Here is a 16,192-nt window from a genome sequence, read left to right as displayed (position 1 = left end):
AACTGGGGTTGTTTAGTCTGGAGAAGAGGAGGCTGAGGGGAGACCTTATTGCCCTCTACAACTACCTGAAGGGAGGCTGTAGCAAGATAGGGGTCGGCCTCTTCTCCCTGGTAATGGACAAAAGGTCGAGGGGGAATGGTCTGAAGTTGCGCCAGGGCAGGTTTAGGTTAGACATTAGGAAAAATTTCTTCACCGAAAGGGTTGTCAGGCTCTGGAATGGGCTTGCCAGGGAGGGGGTCGAGTCCCCATCCCTGGAGGTATTTAAAAGAAGGATAGATGAGGGGCTTAGGGACATGGTTCAGTGGTGGGATGGCAGGGTTAGGTTAATGGTTGGACTTGATGATCTTGAAGGTCTTTTCCAACCTAAACGATTCTATGATTCTATCCTGTTATTTTGTTACTTTGGCATCTTAGATAAGCGTCCTTGCCTGCCTCCCCCCTTCTTCTTGTAAAGACAAAATATACAAACTTGCATACTTCATTCTTTGAAACAAAACTAAGAAACAGAAAGACAAACAAAATTGTATCAGCCCTTTGTCAAGTTCACCTAGTCAACAATAATCCACAAAGTTTTCAAGAAAAGTTAACACTACTTAGCATTTGCAGAAAATGCCATCAGCTTTGGATACATTTCTGGGTCACATACCCTCTGGAGAAATACATTACAGTAGTCAGTTCCCAACTCAGCTGGAGATGATCTTTGCCTTAAGGCAAATCTCCACAGCCAGCATTGCATTTGTCTCAAGAGGCAAGAAAATAAAAAAATTGCTCAAGCAGCTGTCATTTTTCTTCCTGAGCAACACTTGATCAAGACAGCAGACCACTGAAGTACTACAGCTACGTCTTTAACATACCTGTATATTTACTACTTACATTTTTTTTGCCACAGATTCATTCAAGAATTCTGCAGTAAATTCTTATTATGACTAGAGTATCTTAGCAGATAATTCGAAGTTTTAATTGTGAAGCTCTGATTTGAAACTTGTAAGTCTATCATGTTCAGCAATTACTAATAAAATGCCAACCTGAAAAACTAATTCTGCATAAACTGGGGAGAAAATTGAATTAAGATGCACTAAATCAGCCACCTAATAAAAGCAATATGGAGAAGCAAGCCAAGATGCAAGAATCTCTGGAAGTGAAAACTTTGAAGTGACAAATCTTAGACATCTATATTTTAAGTAACACAGTCAACAAATCAAAGTAATCCTTCAGGAGCTTGCAACTATTTCAAGTCTCTCTTTCATTAAATCTAAGATGAACTAAAAGGATCTTGCAAAGTGGCCACATAACCCTTCATTGATCAGCCTTCCCTTCTTGAACCTTCTAATTTACATAGATTGGCAGTGTGAAAGGGAAAGCTCTTTGAAAGTCAAATTCTGAAAGGAACAAAAATAGCTTTCTAGCTTCTTTGAATGCTGAATCGGTGTCAAAAATAGAGGAATTCAAGTTTACACTTTGAAGATGTGTTTAATGATATAATTTACTCACATATATTTTAAGAATACCCAGGCATTAAAAAAAAATTGTCCAGCAAGCTAAGCACACTTTGGGCAAAGAGTTCAGCCCCTGAGCTATTCCCCTTGGCTACCCGGCTGCTTGCTGATAGGCGCGGCATATGATTGCTCATGTCAGATCGTAAGCTATCATTTCCAGATGTCCGACAAGCCTTTACAAATTGAAACTTATGTTGAGATAGCCACAAAGGCATGCCGAGCATGAGCCTTTACACTAACAAATGTGACGATCAGGGCATCCGGATCTGGCACACTGAAAAAAAAAAAGGTAAAAAAAAAAATCACCACAACTGAAGTTAGCAGTGGCTCTCCTAGCACTGAACTGCACAATTGTCACACAGTGTGGAAGACAGACACAGGAAATACACTTTTCAGAGTTCTAGGTAACTTTCAAGGACAGACTTGTGTTCAAGGCAGAAACATGACCACCGCTTCGTAAATTTCAGTGGCTTAAAACATAGGTGAGGTATAATCACAATCATGTGATATAAAGCAATAGAGTAATCACTTAAGACCACTAGTATGTGGATCCATTGTTGCAGTACCATTTGAATAATTGGTAACTCGATTTCTTCACAGGAACAGGAAAATCAATATAGTGTTCTGCCACAGAAGAGTTTTGGAAAAATAAGACTAATTGCTGACCCAGTAAAGAACACAAATTCTCCAGCATACCATCACTAAAATCCTACCGCCAGCCAGGAGATAGGACTGAAATACTTTGCCTGCTTATGGAAAGAGCTCCATTTCTGTGGACTACATGAGATATAACAGGTCTTTAAAAACAGAGGTTTGTAAAAAGGTATCTTGTGCTTCTCTCCAATATGGTAAGGTTGACATTACACCACAGGTAAAATTTAATGGAAGTTTTTTATTCAGCTGTTGACATATTAACATGAAAAAAATCTAAATGGGTTTTTACATGTCTATACTAAATTGGAACTGTCACAATGTAACAGTTTAAAATTAGTAAATAATCAGTTCAGCACTGAAGATTTGCATCCAAAGCAATTCTAAAACCAAAGTTAATTTTTTTTAACAATTGCCTAGTCTTTCCTAACCATTTCTGTTCATTAGAATCTCTAACTAAATTTGTCATGGTTATTAGTCTGATGCTAGGACAACTCAGGAATCAAACAGCTGGACTGAAATGGGCTAGAAAAGTTACTGGGTAAGTGTTTATTACTTGCTAGAGGAAACAATTCTCACTTTCAATGATAGATTACATTTCTCAGCACATTGGTTCATAGAAATATAACAAAACATCAACTGAGCAGAGAAAGATTACAAAAAATGTAGCAAGTCAAATCCACCCAAAATTAGATCTTGGTTATGCTCATAAAACCGTCATTAATCTAATGAAATGTTGTGCTTGAAAGAGAGCTCATATAATATGCATTTATCTCCAATTTATATGAATCTGCAATCTCTGTCTGCAGTACTGAACTTCAGATCTTATCATCACAAAACAGAACATTTTCCAACAGTAATATAGTCAGTAAACAAAAGGTGATTCTAAAATGAAAAGAATCTTTAAATTGTCAACTCAAACTGTTGTTCACAGAAAACATCTTTTCTACTGAACACATAGATCCTTTACCCTAAAAAGGAACACAGACAGAATCTGGAATTGTTTTACTCCCATGACAAGGGATGCCAACACTCTAATGCTAAAGATCACCAACCCTACCAGACCCACATCTGCAGAGAAATACTGACAGTGAAGAGAAAATTCCTATCTAAAAGAAAACTTTCAAGAACTTCTACTTCTGGAAATACTTACGTAATGATCGTCGTCTCTTGTTCTTTAACTTTCTTCTTTTATTCATTCCAGCTTTAGATGGAGATTCCTCTTTGGCCTTTGGCTGGCTGGCAACTTTTGAAGAGTTCTGCTGGCTGAAGTGTGTGGGCACGTGACGGGCAAGTCCTCCCTGAGATGCAAAGCTGGCATTGCACCCACCAACTACGCACTAATGAAAAAAAACCAAACAAACAAACAAACAACAGAACAACTGTATCAGTGTGCTATACACCACTCATTCAGGAAAGTTTGACAAATCTTTCAGTTTGACTTTTCTGGCTCGGCCTCCAACACACTAAAAGAAAGACAAATTCTTAATGAACACGCAATTCTTAAAAAGAAAAACAGAAACATAATCTGAAAGAAATTTCTATCTGAACTCTCAATAATTATTCCAGAGAATAATCATCTTTTTCTATGCTATATTATATTCTATAATACTGTATAGCCTAAAACAAACTAATGCGCTGAAACTCTTCCCACAGAAAATTAATGCTTCTGAAGAACTTTCCCCTTTACAGACCAACATCCCCTTGTCTTTCAAAATACTGCACTGTTATTCTGCATTTCTCAACAGCTCTCCAATCTTCTGCATTTGGTAACATTAACGTTCTCTAACATCCTCCTTTCTTGTGACAAGGCAGAAGTAAAAAAATACATCCTTACCCACATTAAATTTGCAACAGCTTAACCCTTTTTTGTAAATGCTATACAAAGTCAATAAATAGTTATCTTACACTTCTGTCTAACTTCAGTAATTTAAAAGCTGTATTAATTATTTACACATTTGTTTTGGGATGCTACTATTACTTCAGAAGTGTCTAAGAAAGTTCATATTTAAAGAAAATAGCCTTTCTCAAACAGAAAAATAAGAAAAGGTCCAACAATTAAACAAACACAGAAATCACAAGATACATGCAACTAAGCTAGTACTGGCTACAATTATTACTGGTATTTTTATAAGTATTTGGTTTATATTTACAATTATTTTATTTGCAAAATTAGTATTTAAATTTTATGTCAGGGAGGAAGACAGAAACCTTTCCTCTTGTGCTCTGAGCTTACAAGGGTAACAAAAAAGTGATTTTAAGATATGCATTCCATTATTGGCTGCAATGAATTGTGTATCCACATGATCAATTTTTCTTCTAATCCAGAGAATAGTAGTAAGGCAAATGAGCTGATCAGCCAGTAGCAAGAAACAACTCTATACCATTGGGAAGTTCTCCTTCTTCCACATCTGTTCTGTTCCTCTCCCTCCTTCCTCTCTTTCTCAGCTCTTTCACCTATGCCCCTTTTCTCTGGCACTTCCTTTCACAGCAAACTGATGAGGCAGCTCCAACAGGAGTCCCGGAATAAGTAATGCTGCAACTATGTACAAACTGCTAAGTTTTCTCTGAAGACTAAGGATGAATTTGCAAGCCCTTATAGTAATCTGCCCTAAGCCTGCGCATTTGATTGAAAGACAAGAAAACAGTAGTAGAACACCACTCAGTATGTTTTCTCCCTAAAACCCATGTTGTTTTCCAGCTGTGGCTGCAGAACTGAAAAGTTTATTTCTGCCTCACACCTGGCAAATACTTTTCCATGATCATCATAAAACAATATGGCATCCATGAAGAGAAAAATATGTGTTATCACCAAGGACTTAATACTTGCTATAGGATTAAAAATATGTATATATATTTCAAGACAGTAAAATACAAAAAATAGGAGGACATTTTTCACATTTTTATTTGCCTTTTGTGTTTGGGGCTTTTTTAGGGGAAAAAAGACTTAAGAGAAATTTAGGGAAGTTTTCTAAGTACTGAGCTAACTACAAACATACAATTCTCTGACAAAAAGGGATCCTTCACACTGTATTTGTTCCTCCTGTCTCCCCCACTAGTAAGTATCTTAAGAAGATTTTTACCAAAAGCCTACCTATGCCTTTTTACCTTGCCCTATAATTTCCCATATTCAAGCAACAGCAATATTGTATACTTACATTGTAGTGACTTACAATGTAAGAAATCCCAGCACATCTATGAAATTCAAAACATTCAAGATCCTGATCAAATTTACACTACAGTAACCTTAATGCAAGATGTATTACTTCAAATTAATACTGAAAATTAAAATTTACACTTACAGGATAATGGAATAGTTTTGGTTGGAAGGGACCTTTAAAAATCATCTAGTTCCAACACCCACCCACCCCTACCCCCCCCCCAATGGGCAAGGACATCATCTAATAGATTAGGTTACTCAAAGCTCCATCCAACCTGACCTTGAACTTGACTGACTTAGTTGTATTAAAGATGATCAAATTCACAATCAACATATCAACATATACAGGTAAAATACACGTGTGCATTAGTTAAAAACTGGAGAATAAAGAATTGTTTGAAGTCCTTGAAATAGCTGTCTCACCCATAAAAGCAGTTTCATGAAACTAAACTAAGCAACTAAATCTAAACTTAGGTTTAACTTTCATTAAGGTGCTCCTGACTTCAGCTTTTAGCTCTTTCTGATCCTACAAACACGGACAGAAAAAGAAATGAGTGCAAAAAAAAAAAAAACCAAACCACCCATACCCTGAAGTTCAATCACACTGAGAAATTAAAATATCAGTCTTGCCACTGCCTGCTAGAGGTCAAAAACAATCTAAAGTCTTGGTACAGTGCATGCATTACCATATTCCAATTTTATTTAAGTATAATGCCAAAAGGCAATGCCTTCTGAAAATAACACATAAACTTTGTGTCAGGCACATTTCTAAAACTTTTTAAACCACAGGTTTGTAAGACTTAATTGTATTTCTTGTCAGACAGTTTGACTCACAATGTTGTAACTTGACTTTTGTCTAGTCGTGTACAAAGAAAACCAACACAAATATTCTATACAGAAGCTACCACTTACTTTTATTGTTCTGCCCAAGTTTTACTTTCAAAAGCCCCAAAACAGCATCCTTAAATCTTCAATATATGTAATTTGCAACTAGAAATTATCTTTTTCCAGAAATACTATTTATAGCCTGCAGCCACAGTATGAAATATTTGCAGAAATCATTACATTCAGATATTGTGTAGTTTGAGACTACCGGATCATGTCATCAAATAATCAACAGCTGATATATGAAAGGTGACACAGAATGCCCATGTAGTAGACAGGAAATAATAGAAGAGCAGAAAAATCTTACCTGTTTTTTTCTTTTTTTTCTCTAAAATAATATATCCAGCAATCCGTTACTAATGGGTAAAGTCTCTTCTCTCCAAAGATAAAGGAGCAGTTCAGGCTGTCACTTCAGGATCTCTGGACGGTAAGTCACACCAAATCAGCTTCCCACCAGATAATTATACAGATCTAGAGGGCTTCTAATAAATCAAACTCAGCTATTATGTACAACTTTAAATCAATCTCTTAATTTTTCCCCCAAAACCTAAATCTCAAAATTTTGCATTCAATTTTAAATATGATAGATTGGGTCCGGATTGGTGGATATGTTACTTCAAGAGAAAATAAGTCAACACGAAATAAGTTTAATTTCTCCAGTGTACCCATACCCACCATTATTAATGGGCAGTAACGAGCAGTGACTTTAACAAACAGGATAAAAATATCTAGCAAGGTTTTTTTTCTATTAAATTCAAAATAACCAAATCTCCTTTTTAGAATAGTCAATGTGTAATTTTTCCAATAAAACTAACAGTCATATTTTAGACATACGGATAAAACTTCTTATTGTCTCATCATCTAAGCGTTCAGGCAGAATGCCTTTACTTTTTCTACCTGCATCTGCAATGTGCTAATGGATAGAAGATACTCTGCCAAGAGAGTAACAGACATGAATTCTGAATGAGGACTGAAGCTGCTTGGATGTGTTTTCTAGATTTCAACAAGTGTTACTCACTGAGAGTCATCCCAAATGCAGTCACCCCTTAATGAATTCTGGAAGTTACAGGTGGTAGAACGAGCACCAAATTTCATTTTTATTATTTTCTTCCCCCCTCTTAAACAAAGGATGAAAGCCTCCAATGGACCCATGTACTGACATTTGTTGTATTGAAAGCATTTACCCTACATGAGCAAACCTTTCATAACTGATCTTAAACATTAAGAGCATACCCACTGGAATCTGTATGTGAAAGCAGTGATAGCATACCCGCGTGCAGCCTTATATTTACAAAAAATTGATGTATGTGATTATTTTGCATAAAATCCCCCACTCTTTTGTGCTCACTTTACCATTTGTCCTTTTATTGTGCCTAACATCTTGTATTTGGTCACCTAGACTACATTTTAAGAGTTCATTTGATGGGTCTTCAAGTAACTTTCAATGTGTTGTACAGCAAAAAGGCATGGCAAGTAGCACTTCTACTAGTTTAAGTACCAGAAACCATGCTGGAAAATGCAGGTTGTCACAGCACATTAACTATTCAAATAGTAAGTATTTGTAACAGCAAGTTTAGGACAAGAAAGATACAGTGAATGAAGAAATTCTTCCTCAGCTTCCCACCATCATTTTTCTAACTCAGCAGATTATTCCTCTAGATCCACCTCTCTCTACGTGTTCTGAAAGCCTGAAAGTTTTTAAGTTGCTAAACCCTCAACAGGGCCACCACTACATGTTGATGATACTCCACAACATTCCACCAGTTTCTAAAAAGCTGAAAAAGGTCTGTAATAGCAGAAGTAAAAAAAAAAAAAAAAAAAAGTTAATTTTTTTTCTCTCCACAACTCTGGATGTGAAATCATACACAAACATGAACGTACTAAATATCTTCAGAGAAACAATTACATGCTCTGAGAATACTTATATTAAATTCATGTCTACAATGCCGGGGCGGTGGGGAAAGAAAGGATGGCTAGAATCAGACTGCAATAAGCAAAGAGAAAACTTCCAGCAGCACAAGAGCAATGAACTTTGGGTACTAAGAGCAGCAACATAACTTCAAAAATAGATATCAAAAATAGTTATCAAAGAAGGGCAGCCAGTTCTCAACCAGAAACATGTTCTGGAAGACCAGTTTGTTTGTTCATTCATCTTGACCAAAAAATGGATCTAGGAAACAGTGCTTACCAAAAGTAGGATTGGAAAAGCATGCTGCTTTGCAGAAATAATATTTGACTGCAGACTGAGAACCAGCTGCAATGAATGGTAGCTATGTCTCATTTAACGGACATTTTCTTTAGTGGAGGGCTCAGTGGGTGCCCTAGGAAAAGATACTTCCATCAATAACAATACTTGGTGATGATGGCCTCAAAAAACCAAGCGAAAAATCCATCCATGTGTTCCCCATGGAATCCAAGGCCATCAGTATTAAAAACGTAGAAGAAGAAAACAAAAAAAAAAAAAAAAAAAAAAAGAAGGGAATAAACAGGAAAGCAATCTGATGACTAAAGAGGAACTGAGGTCCTAAATTCTGCCCAAAGGGCATCTTTCTTTTTTCCTCCTCAGTTCAGCAAATGTCTCCTTCTTATGAGCTGAATATACACTACCAGGAAATTGCCCCATATAAAAACAGAGCTAGCATAACAAAGGTCTCAAAAATAGGTTTTCATAAGGAAATCTACCTTTTCTGTGACACAGGTGTTGCAATATAAATGGAGGGGGGCAGACTAAACCGCACAAACAGGAAAAAAAAGAAAAGGAGAAACTTACGAAAATACGAAACATTTTGCCTTTGTAATTTAAAGTGGGTTCATTTTTGTGACGAATGAACTACCAAGTCACATAATTTATATGAATACATGTCAAGGGCAGGTAAACCCACAAAGACCTTTTAATATGACAGCACAGCAGCTCATTTATAGCCGGATACAGCTTTTAATCAAAGGACAACACCACATGTATCACAAAGATAGATAATTAAACCCAAAACAAGCAACTACATAAAATGAGTCCATCTGCAAGCAAAAGGTGACAGGACAGGGACATACCCTTCAACAGAGTAGTTCTAATGCAAAGGAGAGCTTTATGCCTGAGACAGTCCCCAACTACCTTTCAATTTAAGAAAATTCTTGTGTCTCTTATTTTGACTAGAAGTATGGGAATATAGCAACCTGCTATTTATTATTACTTATTACTCTCTTCTGTTCATTAAACAATTAGTGTTCTTTTGCCTTTACAAAAGTACATTTTCCATGCTTTTGTCACTTTCCTAGCTAACATTCTTTGCTTTCCTTAAAAATATCCTGAACAGCAGTTCTTCAGACAACAGCATACAGCTATATTATTTCCATTATTGCCTTTTACAGCTTTCCTCAAAAATCTTGACTTTTTTTTTTTAATAAAACACCAAATGACTAGGTATTTTGAGCAAGTTCTCTAAAATGACAGTTTCCTTCTTTTATGCTAGAACTCAAGTGTATTCTCATGAGGCAACAGAAATTTAATTTGTAATTTAGGTTTTGGGAGATATTTTGTCTGCTCACCAAGAGCAAGAGGTCCTTAATCCAGCTCTGACTTGAAAAAAAATGGCTTTTCCTAAAAGGTGATCAATTAAGATTTATAAGAACAGCTAAATGCATCAAACAGAAACATTTGCTCTGTTTCTGAATGACTGCCTTAAAACAATTAGTAATGGGTGTTCTTGGACTGATCAAGACTAATATCCAACACTTTCTTAATGTTTTTGTATCACAGTAGATTTCAAAAGCTTGTAAAAGAAAAGAAGTGAGGAAAGGGGGCTAGTTAATTAATAGGTTGCTATCACAGACACTTACATACTTGGCTACCTCACATGAGCCCTGAAGCCTATATTCAGCATAAATGACAGGGGAACAAAAGATGTTACAAATTTCTACTCAGACCACAATTATCCTCTATTGAAAGCCCCCAGGAACAGATTGAGAAATACAGAGATAAAAAACAAACAGAGGGACTGAAGACAACAGTAGGAAAAATGCTGAAGTGGCATACATTGAGCCATGATGATTAACTACTGCAATCCTAGCCTGTGTTTTGTTCCTTCCCCTAATAGGACCAGGAAGTAGAGAAAATCAGCTGGTGAAACAACGCAGATTTAACACAAGATGATTGTTATCAGAACTAACTGTTTTAAATTTAGGGCTCCAGCTGTAACTAGCCTAGCCAAAAAACTGGGATACCAACTTTTACTGAGTTTGCTAGGTAACTTTCACAGACTCAAAAGTACTACTGGTATTTCTGAGCTATGCCCACCTTTTTCAAACCCAATGTCTCTAAAATTGAGTTTCTTTGATCTAGACCAATTAAGTATACAAACTACCCTACTGAGAAACTTCCCTTCAAGACCAAAGCTTGCCATTATACTTTAAGGTACATAAAATACTTAATTCCAAAATGAAAAGACCTAAGGTACAAGTTTCCTCTGATGACTGGAAGGTGTGCATGTGTATTATTTTATTCGGGGATTAACACTTAAGATTAGATCAGCTGCTGGAACAATCATCTCTGCAAACTTTCAGGGATCTATGAACCTTATGCTATGCTTCCAAGAACATGCTAACCTTATTCCTTTGAACAAAGGGTATGGTAACCTAAAGAGCAAGTTTCCTGTTGTTATTCACTCTGTCAGTCAGAAATTTTCAGACTAAACTACACAGTTCAGTATGGAAAAAAGTTTAACCTTTATTAAAAAACTTTTTCACCTGCAATGCACTATTTTTACTCTGTAGGTTTTGAGTTTAGTTTTGTTTTCTGTCACAACTACTGTTATAAGCTGTGCAGGAAAGTAACTTCTGGAAGACATCACTGTAACAGAAAAGTATTTTTTAGTAATAAATCTCCCTTAAAATAAAATAAAATTAAAAAAAGCAGAAGATATTACATGAGAAGAAAGAGAGGAGAGGGAATTGGAGAAACAGTGACTAAAACTTGGTGGGGTTGAGAGTGGGGGAGAGGAAGGCATAAAATGCTACCTAAACTGAATAAAAAACCCTAATTCATTTTCATATCCTACATGGAAGGAGAACTTCAATCTGAAGTAGTGTGGGTGGGACTTACCATCAAGTGATCCAGGATTGACAGCTATGAACTGCCCCAACTGTATCCATAAGAGGATGAAGCAACTCATTAATAACGGATTGGTGGATATGGGAATGATAAACACTACTATACCTAGAATTGCAGGTACAGATTAGGGGGAGAAAGAAAGAGAAAGTTAGAAAATACTATGCAGGAAATACAGTCAGCTCAATGGTCCTGCATTCCTGACTTCCTTTTTATTCTCAGAGAGGTTAACCATAAGTAGTCAACTGTGTTTCAACTGAATTTTGTTAACAAAACCAGCTCTTATTCAAGCACAGAATGTGCACTATCAGGCATGATCCAAAGTTTAATGTGGAAGTGTAAACCATGAGGCAAAATATCTCATTGTTGCAGTGTAAGCAGCTCAACTGGAAAATGCACAAAAAAATTGAACTTCAGCACTCTTTAGACTCCCCTACCATTTATAGATTAAGAGAAACAGGGACATAGAAGCAGTAACGGTATCTTCAACTGTTTTTGTAACAGAACCGGACATTTGGGCACAATTATTGCAAAGAAGAAAGCTCAGATCACTGGATACTTTTTAAGAAATCCTCCTGTGATGGCATTTTTCAATTAAATATAATGTATCAGGAAAAATAAACAGTATCACTCTTAAAATAAGGGATGATCTATCTTACAATGAACCTTACCTTGAAAGGTTTGTCCCCACTGTGTGTCAGCATATGCCTCTGCAACCAACTTTGACTTGTTGAAGGTGTATTATATACTTTGCAACCTTTCCACAAGCAAACAAACACCTAATAGAGTAAAAATGTGGTAAGTTTACACAAGTCAAAGAAAACTGTAAAAAAAAAAAAAAAAACAAAAAAAAAAACACCACAAAAAACCAAACTCAAACAGATTAGCAAAGAAGCCTGTTTTCACAATACAAAATACTTCAAAGAATTTTGAACAATAACCATTTATTTTGTAAGATGCTTCTCATGCCTCTCCAAGGAAAAAATAATTACAACCACAGGTATTCAAAAAAGGAGATCACTGTGTGGGGGGGAATCAAAAAACAGATGCTCCTGCAGATAAACGCAATTGAGAGCCACAGCATCCACTGTAAAGAGTTTGGGTTTGCACTCAATATCTGTATCCACCAATATTAAGACAAAGCATTTTTAAATCACAAATTTACATTTCCTGAGTAGCAGAAATAAAATTGTTTACTCTCATAAGCAAGTAACAATTTTATTATTTGAGCGTGAAAAAATAAAAACTCTTAAATACAATATAGTTGTTTAGGTAATAGAGTTTTGTATTACGGAATAGTGGACACCTCCAGTTAGGGCCTTACACTCAATTCCCAATGAAGAAAGTTACAATTTCTCATAGGATTCAAAGTCTGTGGGCGTTTTGTGATTCCAGTGTACAGATCAGTCACATGCACAATAGTGCATTAAGGGGAGTAGAACTTACTCAGGCTGCTTTTCTCTCTCCTCTCATTGTGTCTATCCATAACTGAGAGAATAAAAAAGCTCAATGAACTTTGCCTTTCATTAGAATCTCCTCAACAGGCCTATGCGTGAAGGGAGGTATAGCCCTGATTTGTAGCAGCAAATTACAGTCCCCAGGAATAGCATTGTCCATAATACAGGTTTTCAGAACTGCAGGAAACTAATTGGATTTGAGTTTCTTGTTCTCCTTTGGAGATTAAAAAACTCCATCTTCAAAAGACTGTATTTTTCAAAACAAAAGAGCAGCCACAGGAGTGCTAGGTACTTTCTGTATAGATAGATATAGATAACCCAGCTCACTAATACAAAGCTGCAAAACCCTGCATGTCTGTATGACTGATTCACATCTACTGACACATAAGGCCCAAGCCCCTAAACCTTTGATGTCTGCTGCTCCCCAGTTTTGAGATCCCCCTGAAGCCACAGAATTGGCATTTCTAAGATTCCTGGCTCTGCAGCAGCTCCATAACTGTCCACATATTTTAATCAGCAACTGCAGGGCACTCAGCAAAGGAGTACTACCATGAAGTCATCAATTGTGGAAATGCTCTAAAAAACAAGCACTTGGGTTTCACAACAACCCACCAGAAGTCCAGGCAAGGCTTCCTGGGAACCCTTGTTCTGAATCCAAAATATTTCTGAAAAAAGTTTTTGGGAGGTAAAACTATTTTGTCAAAATTTTCCTGGGCTCTTCATGGATCTATCTGGTTTGGATCAATTATCTCAGTATTATCTTGAAAATACATATTTTACAGCCCAAGGATGCTTACACATTGCTTTCAAGCTCTCAATAAGCAGTTACTACTCCCACTTTTCTTCAAATTTATAGTCATTGTAGTTGAGGAATATCTGAAATCCAATCAAAACCACAAGAATATAATTTCCAACACCACTTAAACACCTCGCCAGCAGGTGGCAGGCAAAACCTTGAAACAAAACAGCCAGGCTCAGTCCCTTTCCACAGCATCAAGCTGAAGAACTTTTCAAGAAATAAACCAACTCCAGTAGGGGGATAAAAAGTGTGAACTGAATGCAACAGTTATTAGACACCTGGTGCTTCCAACAAGTTCTTCTTTCAGAAAGACAAATATAGTCTAACATTTTCTAAATAAAAAGATCCACAAATCGTGTCACATGAAATGTAAGTGAACAGAAATACAATTTCAAAAAAAAAGTTATGTGAAAGCCCAATGGATGATGATACACCTCATCCATTTCATTGTTTCATCCAGGATCCATACAACACTTTCATAAATCTATGAACTGAACTACAGAAGTCATCTCATGGGTGGCTAAAAAGCCAGCTCACTAGATTGATGATTCTGATTAGAACTTGCAATGAAAAAAGTCACCAAATACGAAGCTGAAAGTTCCATCATACCAAAAACACATTAGCTAAATACAACCAGAATCACAGCTATCTCAGTGACACAATTACATAATAAATTATTTAAGGTAATGCAAATAAGCGTTTTATTTAAGTCTCCTATCCTCTCAAGATAGAGTGTAATAGCCTAACATTTTACTGCTGATGAAGTGACAGAACACAAAGTCAAAAGATAATGACTATTCTAAGTTAAAATTTCATATTAGCTCTCCAAGAAGTTAAAGAGCTGCAACATACAGTGCTGAAGGAAGACAGATTGTTTGTATTTCATGTGAAGGTAATTTACATGACATATTCCACACATCAAAGGTAATCTGGAAGGTTGGGGAGGGGTGGGTAGTTAAGTACAGAGTTGAAATTACACTATTGGAAGGTGTTTTGAAACATTAAAATTGTGAGACCAACGGAAATTGCATAATTTGGCTGGGGATTAGACTGAAATATAAATGATTATTTATGTACCTCAATTTAAAAAAAAAAAAAAAAAAAACCACCAAAAAAAACCCCATCCCAAACTAGATGCAGTGAGGCTGCACCTTAAATACTGTGTTCAATTTTGGGCTCCTCACTGCAAGAAAGATGCATTGCTGGAAAACGTCCAGAGGAGAGCAACAAAGCTGGTGAGGGATCCAGAACACAAGTCTTATGAGGAGTGGCTGAGGTAACTGGGGTTGTTCAGCCTGGAGAAAAGGAGGCTGAGGGGAGACCTTATCACCCTCTACAACTACCTCAAAGGTGGTTGTGGTGAGGTGGGTGTTGGTCTCTTCTCCCTGGTAACAGGCAATAGGACAAGGGGAAATGGCCTCAAGTTGCACCAGGGCAGGATTAAGCTGGACATTAGAAAAAAACTTTTCAATTAAAGGGTTGTCAAGCATTGGAACGGGCTGCCCAGGGAAGTGGTCGAGTCATCATCCCTGGAGGTATTTAAAAGTCACGTAGACAAGGTCCTTAGGGACATGGTTTAGTGGTGGGATGGCAGTGTTTGGTTAATGACTAGACTCGATCTTAAAGGTCTTTTCCAACCTAAACGATTCTATGATTCTGTATTGAAGGTATACTTGCCATCAGTACTACAGACAGTTGTTTTGGTAAAACTTTGCACTCTCAGAGAGTCAATGAGTTTTACATCTTCCCTATTATACATTCTGTATATATTCTACCTCTAATGAGGCTCCATTCGTAAAAGTAATCAAGATACAACTTCACCTGAGTTCACATGCAATAACATGTACACTAACAGTTTTCAGAAAATTAATTCTGAGTACAAACACTTAAAGATATACCAACAACTTCAGGATGTTGAGAAGTTAGCACATCGATCAAAAACCTGATAGCTTCATATCATTTATTAAAAAGAACTTGCTACACTCAAAGTGAGGCACTCAATTAAACACACAGAATACCAAATCAAACCTCTGAACGCCTAATACCAGACTGCTGAAGGCCCCAACCTTAGTTGCCACTAGCTACAGAACTAATGCTTCTAAACAAAAAATTTGCTACTGTCATTGAAGAGTAAAATATTGGCAACTAAGAAAGAGGGAGAAAACAGAAAGCAACACCAACCCCTCCTCGTTGACCATCCACATGTATGGAGCGAATGTGATCTGCCAAATCCGGGCTGGAGCTGAAGCAAGCATGGCAATGGTCCCAACAACAGTTGTAAGCAATGCTTTTTGCAGAGGAGGCGGGAACTCCTTGTCCATTCATCATAACCGGAGTTGAACGCCCACTGGAAATTGTGCTGTCTACATCCATAATAGTGCTGCTTATGCTGTAAGATGGAAAAGAAAAAAAAAAAAAAGAAAGAGTTCTTATTTGTTGCACATTAACAGAACAAACAAAAATCTTAGCTCTCTGGGGGTCTGTTTCAGATACATTTAGACAGGTTGAAAAGAAAATCTGACACAAACTTACTATTTATTGTGGTTCATCACCCTAACTATAACAAAGGTACAGTCAGGAAATAACTACTATTACTCAACAGTATAACAAAAGGAAGGGATGGAAAATTCTCCCATTCACTGA

The 16,192-nt window shown here is 36.7% G+C and overlaps 1 protein-coding gene across 4 annotated transcripts in view; it reads right to left on the bottom strand.

The window, feature by feature from the left end:
- AEBP2 (AE binding protein 2) overlaps positions 1-15,936 on the bottom strand; it is a 30,770-nt gene extending 14,834 nt beyond the window's left edge. For all 4 annotated transcript variants that reach the window (XM_009648732.2, XM_035888546.1, XM_035888545.1 and 1 more), the window contains exons 1-3: positions 15,731-15,936; positions 11,965-12,072; positions 3,301-3,487 (exon numbers count right to left, since the gene is read on the bottom strand). In XM_009648732.2, the coding sequence (XP_009647027.1) occupies positions 3,301-3,487; positions 11,965-12,072; positions 15,731-15,922 (487 nt within the window). In that variant the 5' untranslated portion in view covers positions 15,923-15,936. The remainder of the gene's footprint in view (positions 1-3,300; positions 3,488-11,964; positions 12,073-15,730) is intronic.
- Positions 15,937-16,192: the final 256 nt, after the last annotated feature.

The sequence above is a fragment of the Egretta garzetta genome, unplaced genomic scaffold, assembly GCF_000687185.1.
Source record: "Egretta garzetta isolate BGI_Z169 unplaced genomic scaffold, ASM68718v1 scaffold81, whole genome shotgun sequence".
Classification (NCBI taxonomy): Eukaryota; Metazoa; Chordata; class Aves; order Pelecaniformes; family Ardeidae; genus Egretta; species Egretta garzetta.
The sequence above is the reverse complement of the archived record's forward strand: the minus strand, read 5'-3'. Positions and strand labels throughout refer to the sequence as shown.